Genomic DNA, 20,104 nt, shown 5'->3' with positions numbered 1-20,104 from the left:
AAGGAAATAGATTAAATACATATAAAATGAAATTGTCATATCCGCTGCTTTTACTTGTAACCCTTAAACACTACTTACATCAACATGATGAAGTAGATCTATCAATTTTAACGTACAATTAACCTGGTTTGTACATTTGAAAAAAAGTATTGTTTTTGTTAAAAGGAGAACCATTTAATGATATGTGTGTTAAAAAATCCCGATTCAAATGTGAAATAAATCTGATAATTTCACTCCTATGACATAATACGACAATGGGTGTTGCCAGACATTGTGTGATGTTGTTGCATCATAGGAATAGCGATTACTTAGAAAAGTATATATTTCCTTGCATTAAATGGTCAGTGGTCAATGAGAAAAAAAAAGAATAACTACGCCAAGAAATCAAGTAAAGCTATAAGAAAAAATCCACTCGCAACTGACCATATTTAAAAAATTTGCGAAGTACTGTATTGTTCGGTCATTTATTGATCATTTGCTTTCTTGGATTGATTATTCTGCAATCAACAATATTAAAATGACTTTGTAATACAAGTACGTTACAAAACATGGTACATTACATCCGTTTTTATACAGATTAAGAAAGAACAATATTGCTTTTGATTCATTAAAATTAACTCGGCATTTTATTGGAGATTTATTTTCTGAGTTCTGCGTATATATTCTTTCTTTTATATTTGGTGTTTATATAATTAAGATATTTGGAAACGTGAGATGACATGGTAACTGAAGCCTGTAAACAGAAAAAATGCCGAAAATTTGATTGATTTTATTCCTTTGATGGTTTTTATTCTATTTATATGCAAACGGTATTTTCAATTTGCACTTATATAGAACTAGACAGGATAAAACTGTATTCTTGTCAAATATTTTATTTTTGAAATAAAGATAATTTCTGTTCTTTTTTTCATATAGATCATGCTAAGTTCCAAGGTTAGTGGTGGTGTTACATCCCTTTAAAAAAAAACACGGCGTAGAAGGGGCAATCTAAAACGTTTCAACAGTCCAGAAAATTAGCGATGGGTGATTGAATCAATACAAAAACAAAATTACTAGCGTAAAAGATGTTATTGTTGACATACGTTGTTTTGCAAAGACCAAAGAAAGTGAAGTCTTGGTCACTCTGATTGGCAACTTGTCTAAATGCCACATGATATGATAGTCTGTAAGATAAATGCGTTACACGTTGATCTAGTGAACTAATGTGATATATATGTGGTGATTAAATTCCATAAGGGGCTCGCTCTCAACCTATATGGAATTTACTGACCCTGTATATATTGTATTAGATCACTGTAGCTTGCTAGCACACTATGTAACTTATATTACAAGTGTGATGTATGTATGCAGAGTATTCTGTTTAAACTAAATACACTCCACTTGCCTTTTAATACAATTTCAAGTACAATATAAAATTGCGGAAACAAGTTATCAGACATTTAAGATCTTCATGTGTCAACATAATTTCCGGAATGGTCGTAAATACATTCATTGATTATATATAATGTTAATTTGGATAGTTGGTAGAATGCGTTGGTACCGAAACTTTCTCTATTTTGCTGCTTCATTATTTGCATGGACTTTACAATTAGAAGGTAAATTGTTGTCATCTACTTTTTTCCTCTCATTTGTGGTATAAGATGTAAACATTGTCTACACTGGACATGTCACAAACTATGCATTGAAATACAAATATTGATCATGGAATGTTTTAGCAATTTAAGGGTCACGGTGTGTAACGTGGCAATAATATATACAACAATGTATACATTAGAAATTGGTACTTTTTCTTTATTTCATCAAACTGACTGTCGATGCTCCGTAATCTCATTAAATAGTAAGCAAATTGGCATTAAACTTGACCATCTCAATAGTATCGGAACGTTGGCGCGAATTAACGAACATGGCCACCTTTTCAGGATATTTGATATATGTAAATCAATATATGAACTACATGTACATTGTATAGACATTTAATTTACGTTTTGTCAGCTAAACGGACTATGGTACTCTAAAGCACGTCAAACGTTTCAATATTAAAAAAAATGAATTGATTAAAAATAAAAAAGTCTTTGTTAAAAACTTACATATTAATACGTTATATTGTTATGCCCCATTAATGAGCATTAGGTTTTCTGGTCTGTACGTCAGTTCGTCCGTCCGTATGTTCTTCCATCCATCCGTTCGTTCGTCCGCCCGTTCGTCCTCTTGTCGTACTTCAGATTAAAGTTTTTGGTCGAGGTAAGTTTTGATGGAGTTGAAGTCCAATTTACTTAAAACTTAGTAAACATGTTCCCTATGATATGATCTTTCCAATTGTAATGCCAAATTAGAGATTTTGCCCCATTTTAACGGTCCACTGATCATAGAAAATGATAGTGCGGATGGGGCATCCGTGTACTAGGGACACATTCTTGTTCTATACATTTTCAAAAGATAAAATGTATGTGCAATATATTATTATAAATGTGGTTAAAATTTTATATTTTCAGTAATATGCGCTCTGGGTAATATTGTTTTGATGTATTTCATTTGCTGGTAACTTAACGAATGCATCATAAATTTCCCCGGAGATTACTTGGACCAAGTCAAATCGGACTGACTTAAGAATCTGCACTGGGGTCACCCTGCCTGACCCGAACGACGATCAATACACGGCTCCTGCGCTAGTTTTCATGTAGAGTGAATAAAAGGGGAAATGCGCATTTTAAAAAGTAGTAAAAGGTTGGTAACTCAACTTCAAAGTTTCAACTTTTGGGCTTTTTTTCATAAATAGTTACAGTATTTTGAAAATTGTGTAATGATGGCAGATATTTGATTTTTTTCTGTTATTTATTTCAACTGTCCTATACATTCGTGACCATACAATCAAATTGGCTTTCCTTTAAGTCGACAAGCTCGAATAACAAAACAACATAAGGTCCGCGTTTTTTTAACCGTCAAAAACGATAAGAAACACAGTTAACATTCATATCGATGTGTGACAAATCACAAATGACAGGATTATTGAGTATAAACAAATTGCTTTTTTTACACTTAAGAATATGTTCAGAGAGAGATGAATCTAAAAATATGGTGTAAAGTAGTTAGAATGAAATTCAAAACAGTGTGGTCCTGGCCATTGATTGACGACCTAAATTATCCCATTGACTGGGACAGATTAGGTGAACGTTTGTCGGTAACAATCACTGCTCACTATGTACTTGTTAAAGACACTGAATCTGTGAGGTCACCAAAGGTTCTCAACACCTAAATAAAAAAATTCGAAAAACGAATCCCGAATAATACGATGTGTTGATTTATATCAATAATATAAATCAAAACATAAAGGTTATTCCTGAATAATTTTTCGAATTATTTTATTATTAAAGGCATTAAGAACCTTTGGTGACCCCATAGTTTAAATTCTATAATAAGTAAGAGGTGAGCAATGGTCGTTACAGACAAACGTTCACCTAATCTGTCCCAGTCACTGGGATAATTTAGGTCGTCAATCAATGGCCAGGACCACACTGTTTTGAATATGATTCTAATAAAACAGGAAAAAAAAGTTTCATTTTTCATTTGTATGGAATTGCGCCACTTTATATGCTTTTGAAAAATCCCCAATCCGCACCTAAATATAGCAGTAAATTGGACTGCTGATTGTGTATGAGTTAATCAATGCTTATCTTAGCTGGGCTTTATTCAGATCATGGCACAGTAAGAATACACAGGTTTTGCCTATGTCATGTGTTAAAAAAAATGCCAGACATTTATAAATATGAAAGATATTACTAAACTCAATTAACCTCAAAGGTTTAACATATTGTTTTTATAAAGGCTCACATATGCGTATGTCATTCGAATGAACATTAACTTATATGTTCACGACAAAGATCGAATATGCAGGACCAATAACACTGCAGAAAGATACCGGTGGAAAATTTTCTTTTGTTTTTGTCAAAAGTCAAAGTAGATATTTTGTTAAACATTTACATTTTGTTTGGTACCACCTTAATATAATCTTAGAATACATGTACCACAGTGGTACAGTTGTACTTATCTACGGATATCAGAGTAATAAAATAATTAGTAATGCATGATAGCCAAAGCTACATTGTGATGTTATATTTTCAGGAGGAACCGTATCAACATACTTATCTACTGATAAATTCACTTGGCTGGAGGGAAAGGAAAATTGTCAAATGGCTTCTCCCGAAGAAACAGTAAACATATCGTCCTCATATACCGGCTTGAGCTGGGTCGATGTAACCGGAACTTACTCTACTTGGGTTGAGTATTTAGGTAGTATAAATTAAACATAGAAACATTCGCACTTACTTTGTGTCGCGTGAAATTCTTTGAAGCTACATTGTAACTTGCTGTGACTTGTTTTGGCGATCTTTTCATTTTTTTTATATAAAACATGTAAATAACGCTACTGGATCCAAGGTCCACATATTCTCGACGATTTAATTCTTTCAATCTCGAAAGTTACATTACATCACTTATAAATATTTGATGGTTTACAGTACAAATCGGCACACATTTTGGAATAAAAACAGAACATTAAAATAAGAATATTAAATTGGTTCCATTCGAAGTTAAAGACAAAAGATAAAATTGAAGATTGTTATAGGAGTGGGATCTTAGTTGTCTAGGTAGTTCATCTACAGTGACCGCTTACTCTAAGTTGCGTAAGACCCGTGGCATGATGTTTACGTTTCCAATTTTATACTGCAACTAGTTGTGTTTATTTCCTAAATAAAGTAACACAGCTATATTTTGTACAACGTCAATTTCATCATGGAACACTTTTCTCACAGTCGGGGTTCATTAAGAGATGAACACAAGTTTGAAATTTCTGTTACAATTTAGATGGCTTTGAATTTATTTCTTTAAGTTGCAGTATAAAGACAATATTAGGTCAATGTCAGAAAAAATCAACTTTTTTGTACTCGGCGCAAAACTGGGGAAGGGCTCTGTAGAACCTTGCCCTTCCCCAGTTTCTCAGCCTCATGCAAAAAAATTCATATTTTTCTGACATTGACACATTGTATATTTATTTGACAAGGATAAGGAGTTCCTGTCGACTTCAGTTGTCCTTTGTGGGTACAACGGTCTCCGCTTGAAATAAAAGTTTTATAGATATGCAAATCATATATGAATTATTGATTGAGGAATTGGTGTTTTGAAATAATTGCCACTTTAAGCACTACATGTAGTGTGCTCTTTCTTGGCGGCCAGTTTTATTGGTGCAGGAAGCCGGTGAAAACACCGACTTTAGTATGAAGACTCGCAATCATATTGAAATGAATTAGAGGACGATTGCACCTGTCACGTGCATGAATCGAACTGATAACCTCAATAACAGGCTAGTGATACAGAGGTTCGACTACTTACACCACTTAGCCATCGATGCCTAAAACGAACGATTAATATACAATGCATGCATTATAAATTTTAAAAAAAGTACACGCATAACAATGTGTTCCAATGTTTATAAGTTTTATGATGAAAATTCAAATATTTTGTAGGCTGCTTTGACGTACTCGAAGATAAATTAGCTACAACGAAATTGTTTCTCAGCGGGACTACGTTATTGGATTGTTTAGAAAGCTGTCCTGATCATTACTTTATCGGTTTACAGGTAAAAATATAATATTTTTTTTCTTAATTCAGTCCAAAATAATGTCAGTTCTGATTCATCTTTAATTTATTCAAGTCGTTTCTGTAATAATCAGCTGATAACTTTTTGATCTTATTGAAATAAGTAAAACTGTGAAACAATATTTTAATTACTTCCACTTCAATGTGGTTAATCTGCAGTCGGAAATTCCCTAACGTATATATACTGTGCGCGTGTGTCAACCAGTATACGCCAAGTTAAAAATAACAAAAACTTTGGTGTATGTAATGGAACAAAAACAAATGAAATTATGTGATGCTTGCAACAACTGTACAGGGTTAAAATCAGGTATCAATAGTTACGCCAGGAACTGCAACACACAGACACTGAAGTCGTCTGTTCTGGGGGCTTGAATGGCACTTTTAGGTAGTTGGTTCCAGTCAACAATTGTTCTTGGGATAAACTGTATTTATAGGCATCCGTTAAAGTGCTGAATCTGGAAAACCTGTCTCTGTGGTATTGTCGGGTTGTTACAATTGGTCTCCTGATGTAATCTGGAATGATGACTGATGCTTCCCCATGTAGAATCTTATAAAGTAGTTCGAGCCTGGCTCCTTGTCTGTGTGTTGCTAGTGTTGACCAGCCAAGTGTCTATAGGATGTTCGTTACAGTTCCCGGTTCCCGAGAATAGGTTGATGTCACAATCGGGCAGCTCTTCGTTGTACCATCTGGATGTGGTTAATATGACACTTTTTATATGGGTCCCACACTGCAGATGCATTCTTAAGGTGAGGTCGGACTAATGTTTTGTATGTGCTCTCTTTTATGTCTTGTGGGCACTTATTTAAGTTCCTTCTTAAAAGTCCAAGTGTTCTGTTGGCTTTTGAAGTTGTTTTTGTTATATGGTGGTCTCAATTCATGTCTCCTGATAGTTATAAGCTGAGGTATGGGTAGTGCTGAACAGTTTTCAGGTAATGTCCCATCATATGGTAGTTGTGAACAACAGGGTTGCGTTTTATGGCTACCCTAAGAATGAAACATTTTGCTGGATGGAATGTCATCTGCCAGCGTCTGCTGGCATGTATCCGAGTTGTGGACGCTTCTGTACATCAAACAGTCGTAGACTGGTACATGGCAATATAGAATCGCCTATATCGTTGATGTACAACAGGAAACATAGGGGTCCAAGGACCGTCCCATGTGGTACACCGGAATGTACTGCTTTCATATCACTCATTTAACCATCTACATAAACTCGTTGATTTCGTTTGGTAAGCCATGCGCTTATCCAACTAAGAACATCTCCGCGGATACCGTAGTAGATCATTTTCTGCAATAGCCGCTGGTGTGGGACTGTGTCAAATGCCTTGGAAAAATCTAAGACAAGCATATATGTTTGTTCTCTCGATCATGTTCAAAGATCGTGCCACTGGTTCTATGGTGTTCACCAGTTGAGTTTCACAGGAGCGATCTTGTCTGAAACCGTGTTGGAAGTCCACTTAAATGTTGTATTTTTCCAAGTGGTTCATTACATGGCGGTAGATGAAGGTTGTGCTGTGTGTACTATTGTTTGTCTGTGGGTGTTTTCAATATGTTTGGCCATGGCGTTGTCAGTTTATCTTTCGTCTCTCTTTCATATGCTTGCATCTATTATAAAGAAAACTACAACCAAGGTGAGGAATTTCATTCTCTAAAACAGAAAAAATTATTTAAAGGCTGTTTAATGCTTATTTGTCATACAGCCACTATAAACCTTTACTGGGAGTCAAATGTTATTCTAAATTACAAGAACATTCAAAGAAGAAAGTTTTTTACCATCAGCAGTGTGATATAAATGCTATCTCTAGTTCAGATGTCAAATCACTTATACAGACCAGACTGTATGGCATAACGACTACGACAATCGTAAACATTCCACAGACTGCAGTCATGTGATCATGGCTAGTGTATAGTGTCGATACGGATAACAGATGTTGGTTTTTTCTGGACTTTTGTTTAGATATATTTTGAGTTTAAAGCAGCAGGAAAAGACGTTTCCTTCAATATAGGCTTCTTTTGACATTTGTTTCAGAGGTGCACTGATATTTCAGTTGTTGTATGTCCCCCATAAAATAGATTGACATTGCCAAAGTGTATTTTGTAATGACGATGATGTCCTATGGTAATGGATAAAAGCACGCTATATGTGGTACCCAAACATTTGACCACCACTCTATTGCAATGCACAACACGTTAAATGTCCGAAGTTTAACATTGATATTCGCAATATTATTATAGGATTCGTGTCATTTAAACCCTATGGACCAATACTGACATTCGAGATTTTCCAAACCTTCCACTTGCGAACATATAAAATTGAGAATGAAAATGGGGAATGTGCCAAAGAGACAACAACCCGACAATAGAAAAAAAACAACAGCAGAAGGTCTTCCAGCCAATGGTAACAACGTCGTAATAACGTTTCCACGTTACAAACGTCATTTGAGGTCTGAATAATTGATTAAAGTTCGTATATTTAGAGCTATGTCAATATATCCTGTATGAAAAAAATATGATCTTGCTTTACTTAGTTTGTGATTGAATAACCGAAACTTTCTCCATTTTCGAACGTATAAAAAGCTGTTATACCATAAAACATATCTTTTTAAGTTGTAAGTTTATCTTAAAATTATTTATTTTCCTATTAATACAAATTTATTTCATATAAATCGCCATGACATTGTAAAACCTCAATTATAAGTATGTTTTGAAATAATTTTTGTTGTCTGGTTTGCATGTAGCGAATTCAACGTATACAGATAAAACTTAAATTTTCACTTTCATTGATGTATACTAGATGGTTTTATTAATAAATACATATTTGTTCATAATTTTCTATAAATTTTGTTAAGTTTTAATAGACTTTGTTCTTATTATTTGTTTAAATTACATCATTTAAAACTGAAAACTACCCCCCTTTTTGTAAAGTCGCATGCGTGTGTTCGGAAATCTCAGATAATGATGGGTTTCCCTTTTTGGATGAAAATTGAATAAGGAAGGAAACAGATTCCAAAGTTTTCAATCATTCTACTGTAAAAATGGTATTTAATTGGAGCTAGATATTCAATTTTGTTTTTCCTTGAAAACGACATGTGACCTTTGAACAATATTTCTGAAAAAACAGCACCATATTTTCTTTTAACGACCAGAAGAATCTCAAAGTACACATATTTCCGAATCCAATGATATATGATATAGCCGTGTACCATTATTGACGATTAAAATTTCATAATTCCGACTTTGGTCACCGGCCTATTATACTAGCGTAATCAACATTTCAAAAGATTAGAGGGTTAATCCGGTTACACATTTTAAAATATCAGTTATAATTTTTTGGAATATTCAGTTTTGCTCACAACGACAGCCATTGCCAGTCTTATAGGTATCCAGTTAACATGAGACTGAAATTAAACAATTTAAAGGTCGATCCAATTACATTTTCAGACAAAATTTAAACCTAAGAATATCCGCATTTCTCAAAATGATTAAGATGAGAGATTCTGACCGAAAAACGTAAAATTTGTGATTTAAATACTGGAAAACGATGATAATCAAGGTCGGTGACGAAATATTTAATATCACTAGAAAGTGCTGAGACTAAATACTGTAACATGTAACCTATTCTTTTCTGGCTCGATACTGTACTATTTGTAAACTAGTGATTTAAAAGTTGTCTGTCCTATGTTATTTATAGAAATGTGTAAATACATTGACGAAAGATTTTTGGGATGAGCTTCATTGGAACCTTAAAACAGCATAATAAACAAAAACCTGTTAAAACAGTTAACAAATGCATGCACTGTATGCGAATACCTTCTTTATAACTTTGAACATAATTAATGTAATGAAGACAGTCGAATGTCTGGCATACACGATTTACTTCCCGTCTGTCATACACGAATTACTTAATTATAAGACATTCACTGACGAAATTCCTGAAAGAGGATTGATACATCAGAGGCTATTTTAATATTTTTTGTACACAAAATTAAAAGGGCAGGGCATGTAAGAAAATACAAACTTACCTCTTTTTATGGGTCTTTGTTTATTCAGAGCTGTTAGTAAAATATCATGATATGTGCATGCAAACAGTTTAAATTACTTTAATATTATTGGTTTTATTTTCAGGTGAAGCGATGTGCTTGTTTAAAAAATATTTTACTAGATGGATCTAGCGAAAAACGTGAATGTGAAGTAAAAATTGAACAAAACAAATGTCTCAACGACAGACAAGCATTTTGCGCATCGGAGGACACTGATATACACACACATCACTATGCCGTTTACAAAAAAGGTACTAATATACAACCTTTTAGTGTTGTTTGTTTTATTCCCCATTTATGGGCATTATGTTTCTGGTCTGTGCGTCCGTTCGTTCGTCCTTCTGTTCGTTGTACCGTCCGTTCGTTCGTCTATTTGTCCATTCGTCTGTCCCGCTTCAGATTAAAGTTTTTGGTCGAGGTACATGTAGTTTTTGATGAATTTAAAGTCCAATCAACTTGAAACTTAGTACCCATGTTCCTTATGATATGATCGTTTTAATTGTAATGCCAAATTAGAGATTTTCCCCCATTTGTACGGTCCACTGAACATAGAAAATGATAGTGCAAGTTTCAGGTTAAAGTTTTTGGTCAAAGTAGTTTTTGATGAAGGTGAAGTCTATCAACTTGAAACTTAGTACACATGTTCCCTATGATATGCTCTTTCTCATTTTGATGCCAAATTAGTGATTTCCCCCCATTTTCGCGGTCCATTGAACGTAGAAAAGTATATTGCGGATGGGGCATCCGTGTACTAGGTACACAGTCTTGTTTGGGTTTTTTTTAATATTTTTTTTTGCATATTCAAAAGAACAACTAAACAAGGAAATTGTTACATGTCTAATGTGGTTAAATGCGTTTTCACTTAAAAAAAAAAGGATTCCATACAGTTTATACTGTTTTTGTCGAGCGTCAACATAACGGTCAGTATGTGGTTACATTTGTTTAGACAACACACATTTTGTCAAATCTTGGTGGAATTAAAGGAATCTTTGAACATATATGATCATATTAAATCTGATTTAAGAGCAAAACTTGTAACCTGTTTATCCTTTGTTTAGCATGTTTAGTTTTTTACAGAGAAAAAAATCATTTTTTTAAGATACAATTATAGGCATATTCAAAAGAACAACTAAACAAGAACATTGATATTTGGGACTTTCCTTTTGAATTTTCCTCGGAGCTCAGTATTTTTGTGTTTTTACTTTTTAGTATACAGTCTGATGTTTATTGTATTGAGACACCAATAACAATTATTGCATTAATTTTTTGAAATTTTGGCAGAAACTATGAAGCCCTCCCATTTGTTTTTCATTTTTCAGAAATTATTTTAAGATGGGCTTCCACATCAATCAATATGATAACTTTGTTTGCAAATCTATGAAACTTGGATATAAGCTTCTTCAACATCATCCATTTTAATTGCATAAGAAAGATATTCCATTTTCAAAATTTAGTTTTTTGTGATTCTTAAATTGACATAGTAACATATCAGTTTTACTTTTTCATTCAAAATCCAAGGCAATATACATATGCGTCGTTCCGCTGAAAATTTTTCGATTTTTTAATGATAATAAATGGTATGTTCGGTTAGTATTTTACCTGCTTTGCAGAAGTCGAAACATGGTCTAGTAACCGCTAGACTCCGTGTGTCCTAATAACGTTAACATTCCTTTGGTTTGAAAAATCGTTGATGTTTTTCTTAATTGCGAGTAAGAGTTTTGTTAACATCTTCCGTGCAAAATACTTCATATCTGCCAATAGTTTTAAACAATTATAGAAGACGAAAAATATTCGTCAAAGTATTCTTTGATTGTATGGAACTAAATATTTGACCTGCAGTCAAGTTAAGATATGATCCCTATAGTTATGTTATTACGGGAAATCCAAATATCAACCAGGACAGAGGGGTTAGAAACTTTTTGATAAAAAAAAACAAACTAACGTCCTCCATATAAAATAGATTGAAAACAATGCGTCACGTAACCAAAGACTCTCTTCCCTCTTTTTTGGTAAAAATTGGTGTAAAAGGGGAAATCTGATTCAAAATCTTTTGATTCTTATTTCAATAAATGTATGAATGTTGTGGATAACAGAATATCTCATTTCGAAAAATAAATCAGAAATAAATAAAAGAGTACAAAATACACCTATTTCTATATAGAATAAGAAATAAACTTCAAAAACTTGCACAGCGGTTTTTGTTTTTACCGACTGACAAACCAACACATTTGTTGGTTGTCTACCGTAAATACTATACTGACGTTCTTAAGAATATTTTTTTTAAGTAATCTACATTCAAGTCCGAGCGCCCCACAGAGTGCCATACATATCATAACCATAACACAGCAGAAGGCTCCTTCTGAACGTTCGAAAGTCCTGACTATGTATTTGTTAACTACAATACACAAAAAAAAAAAAAAATAGTAGAATATCGTTTCATTCATGCCTCTAGTAAGAGTTCAACAAATAATCATTCAGTGCTTGGAAACAAGTTCATTAACTACTATCAAAGAACTTATCTTAAACTATTGTTATAGAATACTAGTATATGAAAATATTGGAATTAACTATTTTCGGAGTGTAAAACATTCTTTGGATGTTTTAGATAAACAATGAGCTTTTGATGGTTCTTTTGATTCTGTTGACAGTTTTTACTTTTCTACTCTTTAAACTACACTTCCACACAATTTTATATAAAAAAGGTGTTCCTATTTAATCGAAAGGTTTTTTGGTAAATCTTAATGAAAATATATTTGCAGCAACTCATTTAAAGTCTTCTTTCTCAAATTAGAAAGGTAAATACTCTATGGAGGTGTGATGAGATGATTGAAGCTGTTAATGATCTCCCTGATAATATTTATGTACGTTTCGGCAACAAAGTTTATCGACAGGTTGTAGGTATTCAAATGGGCACTTATTGCACCCCTTTAATAGCAGCTTTGTTTGTGTACTGTTATTAATCACAGTTTATGACTAACATCAGTAAAGTCCCGTCTTAATTGCATTTAATTGTTAAATCCAACCAAAGTTACCGTTCTTTTGATGGTATTTTCGTTATACAATCAGAAATTTTATGAATATACTATCAAAATTAACCCAAAGGAACTTTCTTTTGAATAAATCTAATGTAAATGGTAATGAATGTCGTTTACTGGATTTCAATAGTTCGATTCGGTACGGGAAACTCCACACTATCATTACGACAAAACGGACGATTTCGTTCCCGTTTGTTGATTTGCCCATTTTGAATGGTGTTGTTCCTTTGGCACTATCTTACGGTGTTTATAATTTACAAGCCGTGTCTGTTGTGACGTTTTTAACTCTAACGAACGTTAACTTTGTATTAATACTGATTAGTTTTTGAGCCAGGGATCAATTAAAACTTTTATTAAATTCTTCCATGAAAATGAAGATTTGGTTTTGAAGTTTGATTGTACCTGTAGAAAACCTATTTTAAATGGGAAAGCTCACATCCTCATTTTTACAGAGATGTTGTTTACCGTAAACAGACATTCAGAAACGATCCTGATAAACTTATCGATCATTTAGATAAACTTATTTTGAAAGGTTAGCATATAAGGAAAGTGATTTGTTAATTAATAGTTGTTTTTATTGGTATTATGATTGATTTTGTTATTAGTAGATTAAAAGCAAAATAAATATTTTTGTTATATTATTGTTATATGCATATACACATTTCGGGTCCTGTTATAAAGGATTTAACGATATGGGTTTTGCTCATTGTTGAAAGCCGTACGATGACCTATAGTTGGTTTCTGTGTCGTTTGGTCTCTTGTGGAGAGTTGTCTCATTTACAATCATGCCACATCTTTTTTTTTTTATATTATATAAAATTAAGATTAGTTTTTCCTTATAAAATTAAAACTTTAATTCTTTAGATTTGCTATGTTTTTACATTGTGATTCGTTTCTGTTTCCAGGACTTATTGCTTGTGCATTATTATACGACTTTTCTTTTTTCGAAAATAATAGCTAGAATAGATAAATTAGACTAGTAACTATACCTGTATTTACCTTAGTAAACTGTGAAATAATGTGCGCAAATAAAACGAAAAAGCTGCAGGAAGACGTAATAAACTGAGGACAGGACGAAGTCACAAGCTTCCAATTATCAGTAATGTTTAACCTCTCAATGCGAAAAATGCACAAGCAATAATAATTGCCAATGACGTCATTTCTGTCCAATGAAAAACAAGTTTTGGGAATAACTAGTATGATATAAATATTCTTTTAAACTATAAAGTGGCAAATAATCTGTTAAAGTATTTTATTTATGACATACTTAGATATATTGGTAAATTGACACATCTTATGAAACTAATCTACACTTTTTTTAAGTTAGCATCACAACACAAACTATTGGAGAGTGTTTATCTGTATCTAGGGACGTGCCTTTCCTAAGATATACCGCACTTGATTGTTTGGCAGAACTGTTTCCTATATGTTTAACAGGTAAGTAAACAATATTACAGTATCACAATTTAGAACTTTAGTTTTAGAGGCGTAATTTTTATAGGTTGTTTGTGCCTTTGAACTAGCTGTCAGTGACTGGGAGTACTCTCAGACCTGTTTTTAGCTTCGTGTTGTTGTTTGGATAAACAAGTACCCGGCCACCTGCACTCTGTGTAGAATTTCTATTTGTATCCATCTGGTGAGTTGTTAACTGATTTTTATAGTCTTATGTTGCAATTTTACATAATTGTCCTAGGTTAGGGGGAGGTTGTGATCCCGCTTACATATTTAACCTGCCACGTTCTGTCTGTATGTTTTCCTGTCCCAAGTCAGGGTCCTGTAATTCAGTCGTTTGTTGATGTGTTACATATTTGTTTTTCGTTCATATTATATACATAAATAAGGCGTTATTTCTCTCGTTTGACTTGTTTTACATTTGTCATTTCCGACCTTTTTATAACTGACTATGCAGAACGGGGTTTGCTTATTGAAGCAACTGTTCTTTGTCATTTGGTCTCTAGTGGTGAGTTGGCTCATACCACATCTTCTTTTTTATATTCAATACAGTTATTATTATACAGAACTTGGTAATGAAATGTCCGTCTACGGTCAATGATGTACTAACAAGGAAGTTTGGGTTCTGAAGGAGATAGTAAGATATTGATCAACTATGCATAATTATACAATCGATACAAATTTGTTTTTATTTCTTCAATATATACATTTGTACCCATTATTCAATTGACATGATATTATTACGATAACTTTGTTTTTACATTTGTTTTTGAAATATTGGACTGTTTTTTTTTCTTCATTTACATGTCGGACGCCTTCCCTTTTATTTAAAACATAATTAATGTTGCTTAAACTATGAATCCATTTGGTAATTTTTGTTTTCTAGATAGATATCACAACGATTTCTATGCGCAAAGAACTAAAAAACAAACTTGGATTGAATCATTCATTGAATGTTCACCGACGTTTCTAGCGCGGCGTAGTCAAATACCGTATGACACGCCCCTGGACATCAATGGTAGTTACTGGTTATCAAATACAAGGCGATTTATGACGCACGTTTCGGTGCGAAAAGGTATGTTATACGTTATTAGGAAGTCAAACAATTTGCTTACCATATATCAACAGTTGTGAAAAATTTTAACTTTGAGTAAATTGTATTAATTGTTTTTATTTAAAAAAAAATATAGTCGAACCTATAAATAGTAGCCCTTTTGCTGCCAGTAGCTATTCAAAGTTGCATTTCGTGTGCCATAAAAACACGATATTTCGACATCTGTGACGTCACCTGCCTAACAATGATGTCATTCAATATATGACACCTCGCTCTAACGACCGTTACTATTCACCTTATCGCTGTTTGATCCAATCCGAAAAATAACAACTTTCAGTATGGGTGAATAGGCAAAATAAAAAACAAATGTCATCATTACGAGCTGAGGGAGGGACAAATTTACAAACCAATAACTAGAAACCTTTGATAAATTATGATCGACTTGATCAAAACTCAAAATATAGTAACACATTTTTTGTTTGAGGTATTAACGATCGTTTAAACAGGTATCATTATAAAGTATCATGCATTGTGCATTGTTTACACAGGATTACAGATAGCTTCAACTGGATGTCAAAGTTGTGTAATTTTTAAAGAACTTACCCGGAATGAAATTAATAGCGATTAGGTGTATTTGGAGCCATTGAAGAAAAATATAACACTGTTTTTTCTTCTGTCTTTTATTATAAAGAGATAAAACAATGATGAGAAGCTTACATACATTAAAACATTGCCATATGTGTACCTGCAACACATCCGGTGTTGACATACATGTGTACCTCTGGCAGCAAGAGAGTTAAGAACCATGAATGGAAATGCAGCAATCGGTAATCGTTTAATAATATTTATTTGATTTATCTATGAAAAAAGCATATATTGTATAATTATTGACTGGAATATTAAGTTTATTGTCCACAAGGTGCAACTATTGCCCCGAAACACTTAATACGTGTTTTTTATATCAAAAAAGACAACAGAAAATAAATGGCGGAGATGAATCAACTATCGTTATATAAAAGCAGAAACCTAACCATAACGTTTACTTCATAGATATTCTGAACTGCTACTTCCTGCATTGACGTCAACCCTAGATATAATAACCAAATTGCAACGTCGTACAAAATGTAACTCATAATATGTTTATGAATATGCATTAAAATCAAGAAATCATTCATAAAACCAATATGAATAATTCGGAACACAGAAACAATTACGACATATAATTTATTTTCATTAATCATGAATTATTTTTCACTATCCAAAGATCCAGAATTTTGCATGGCAGTACAAGTACAACAAAACGGTAAAACCAAGCAATATCCTAGTCCTTGTAAAACACGTTTACCTGTCTTGTGTTTAGGGACTAAAGTCGATAACCGGGACACTACCAGAGGTGAGATACATGTAATTAGGAAATAAAAGTGTTAGTTGTTTATTTTAACTTAATTTGAATAATAAGTGGTGTGTGCTTTTATTTATTTACAGCTATAAATAGCTCTTGCACTTTGCTTTTGCGCCAATTGGCATTTCATATGCGCCAAAAATATCTTTCATTTGCGCCACAAACCATATTTCATTTGCGCCAATTCTGAAACTTTTCATTTGTGCAAATATGACATGTAAATACATGTAAATAAGGTAAATAGTATTAAAAAAATCCTGAAAAACACTTATTAATAAAGGCAGAGTTTTTTTGGCATAATTAAAAATATTCCTCAGAAATCAATCATCATAAAACCATACGAGTTATGTTAATTTTTTTGTTGTTAAAACACAGATCTTTTATGAATCAACGTTATCATAAAACCTAACATAAAACATAAAAGAAAGCACTATACACTGGAGTAAAATTATAAGACAGTGCTTAGCACTTTATTCTATAGTAAAGTTATAAGTCTGTCACAAAACATAAGCGACGGACCTGATGTATTAATGTCTGGTAAATTGACAATTTCTATCTTGACTGCTCTAACATGTAAACACTACACATAACTCAGTTTAAACCTTTCTGACTCTCAGTTTTGTATCAGAAAAAAAAGATGAACTCACTGAATTATCTAGAGGGAATACTTAAAACAAACCTTTTAGAGCAATAAATATCTAACTTTTCCGTTATATATTACCTGTATTACCTGTAAAGTGGCGCAAATAAAGTTTTTATTATGTGGCGCAAATGAAAAATTGGATTTTTTAAAAATCGGCGCAAATGCAATGCGCCCAATAATTCACTGTATTGATACTTTTAACATTTTGTCAACTACGAATACGATTAAATGTCCAATATAAGAATATTCAATAGATTTTTTTTTTTTAAATAGAAAACAATTGGACAATATATATATTTACATACGATAACATATCTTGGAGGACATTTTGTTATTCACTGTATCTCCTAACTCTCAAGGTAAAATAATCGAATATAAATGAAAACAAATCTAGGGCTTCCATGAATTATTTCTGAAATCAAAAACGACAACTCTTTATTCATTGTTATTTTACAACAATCTCTTATTTAAACAAAAGTTTAATGAGAATAGTCTTGTAGTTATCTTAAACCATTTGTTTATCACAGAACTACTGGTTACTGTGTTGGTTATCACATCAGTATTGACAGTTGTGGTTGCTTCCATGATCATAGTTCTTTATATGAGGTACATGCAAACCTATCTTTTCTATTCCATTCGAAAAATTATTATTAAGATATTGATCAAATGAATCATAATATTTATATAACATAAATAATAAATAATAATAGTAATAACAATACCGCAAATATTGAAAGATGAAAAAAAGAAAAGACAAAAGCGCAATCAATGACATGCTATTGATAAATTGACAGTTTCATTAGCGCTAAATACATTAGAAAGAAACCATTTAACTTCAAGGATGGAGATATTTTTTTTGTTTAAGTCGGAATTAATTTTCGTGATCAGATAAAAAAATATCGAAAGAAAGGTTGTATTGCTATGATGTCACAAAAAATTTAGAAAGTGTTTTTGCCGGAATATCAATTGTTGAATCTTATGACCTCATTATTTCAATATTTACTAAAGTTCCTTCCTTTCAGTCTTAAAGGAAATAATTTAACTCACTTTTATTATTCAATATAGATTACGAAAACGAGGATCGAATGCAGTTCATGTGCCAATAGATTCAGGCAAAGAAGTAATATACGCTACTGTAAACAAGCCAAGAAAGTCACCAACAAATCAAGAACAAAGTAGAAAACGTACAACCGGACAGTCTGATTCTGATGAAACATACGATCACACAGACCACCATCGATTAAGTCAGAATCAGAGTCCGAATGAAAGTTATTATGACACAATGCAAGGAAAGGGAATAGAAGACGAGAGTAACTACGATTTAACCCATGAACCGGATAGAGAGAAACCCGTTGTTGTTGATGATTCTGCAGAGTACAGCCACGTGGAAGATGACTTTTAAATTATAAGAGACGTGCGGAACACTCGATAAAGCATTTATTGTTCGTGTGATTGGGATTTTTGTTTTTTTTAATTTACATAATTAAAGGTTGCATTTTTTAAGCAAAACCTTGTGCAAGGTTATTATTCACGAGTTCTTTTTCGCATTCAAGCTTATCTCTTTCGTCAAAATACTCACACATAGGCAAATTGGCTTTTTTATACATAAATATTTTGAATAAAATTAAAAAACTAGAGTTGCAGGTGTCATTGTAAGTTGAAACACACACACATGGTAATGGTCAATCAATTAGTCATTGTGACTGTAAAATGTTTACAATGTCGATTCCAGTTGTCTTTCTTATAACCGTATTGGAGCAAGTATAGTGTCAGTACATGTTTAAATAAACAAAGTCCATATTGGGTAAAGATGATCGGTCAACTATCATCATATATATAAACACCGTATGATGGAGAGATGGTATGTTACTGAGGCAAACATGGGAATGGGGATTAAACAATTGAAAACACACTTGATAAAGCAATAATACAGAGTATAAATACTAATAATTTTGCTTTTATTAAATAAGTTTAAGAATGCCATAATTTTTCTTTTTTCACAGAAAAATGTTAACAGAAGGTGTTGTACCTCACAGTCGATAGGTTTGATTACATTTGAAACTAATGAATTGGAAGGCATGTCGCATATTCAGCAATAAAAGTTAATCATGATAAAAGTGAGAATACCAGTGAACGGATATACGAAAAAAAAAACACATATTATAGACAACAACCAAAACAACAACCAAATTACGGATACTCGCATATAAAAAATAAGTCAGACTAAACCATCTTTATTGGGAATGTGGTGAAACAAAATAACATAAATTTTTATAATCTGAAACTATGAAATTTTATATTAACCAACGAACACTGATACGAGGTCAATGTCAGACGCTACCTGCAAGAAGGACAGGTACACTTTACAATCATTCATCCAATAAATCATGAAATTAAATTGTAAATGTTTGACAAAACATACCTGATACAAATAAGGATATGCGTATATATTCAAAGCAATTCCTGATAGAAATCAAAATCAATAGGAGTCTTTACGAAATCCAGTTTGTCATTGTATGTCTTAAACCGGCTGTATGTCCAAAGATGTATTTATCTAAAATAACGTCATTGTTAGAAACTGGGAAACAGTTTTCTAACAATCAATCTTTGTCGGGAGAATTTAGTATAAGTTTGATAAAGGTTATCGGGTTTTTAAATGGCATTGATACCATGACCTTCTAATCTCAAAATCGGAATAGATTTTTCTTTTCTATGAGCTTTCATCTACACTAAGTGAAGGATAAAAATTTGACTAACAGGGAATATTTTCTAGAAGAGAAATGCTTTGCTCCCATTAACCATTCGCTCAAAATGTCTTCCACTTC

The 20,104-nt window shown here is 32.6% G+C and overlaps 1 protein-coding gene across 1 annotated transcript; it reads left to right on the top strand.

Moving 5' to 3' along the window:
• Nucleotides 1-1,431: 1,431 nt before the first annotated feature.
• LOC139481680 (uncharacterized) lies at nucleotides 1,432-18,804 on the top strand. The gene is made up of 9 exons (XM_071265146.1): nucleotides 1,432-1,595; nucleotides 4,120-4,287; nucleotides 5,520-5,632; nucleotides 9,779-9,944; nucleotides 14,052-14,165; nucleotides 15,067-15,255; nucleotides 16,499-16,627; nucleotides 17,807-17,885; nucleotides 18,345-18,804. The coding sequence occupies exons 1-9, from the start codon at nucleotides 1,505-1,507 to the stop codon at nucleotides 18,679-18,681; spliced, it is 1,386 nt and encodes a 461-aa protein (XP_071121247.1). The 5' UTR covers nucleotides 1,432-1,504; the 3' UTR covers nucleotides 18,682-18,804.
• Nucleotides 18,805-20,104: the final 1,300 nt, after the last annotated feature.

This window comes from Mytilus edulis, chromosome 7 (assembly GCF_963676685.1).
Source record: "Mytilus edulis chromosome 7, xbMytEdul2.2, whole genome shotgun sequence".
NCBI lineage: Eukaryota > Metazoa > Mollusca > Bivalvia > Mytilida > Mytilidae > Mytilus > Mytilus edulis.
This window is presented reverse-complemented; position numbering and strand designations above follow the sequence as displayed.

Bases quoted from the DNA above. Each gene is read 5' to 3' on its own strand.
- LOC139481680 (XM_071265146.1), top strand. From the start codon at position 1,505: ATGTTAATTTGGATAGTTGGTAGAATGCGTTGGTACCGAAACTTTCTC. The intron at 5,633-9,778 runs GTAAAAATATAA...TTTTATTTTCAG, and splicing joins ATTACTTTATCGGTTTACAG to GTGAAGCGATGTGCTTGTTT. The intron at 15,256-16,498 runs GTATGTTATACG...CACTATCCAAAG, and splicing joins GCACGTTTCGGTGCGAAAAG to ATCCAGAATTTTGCATGGCA.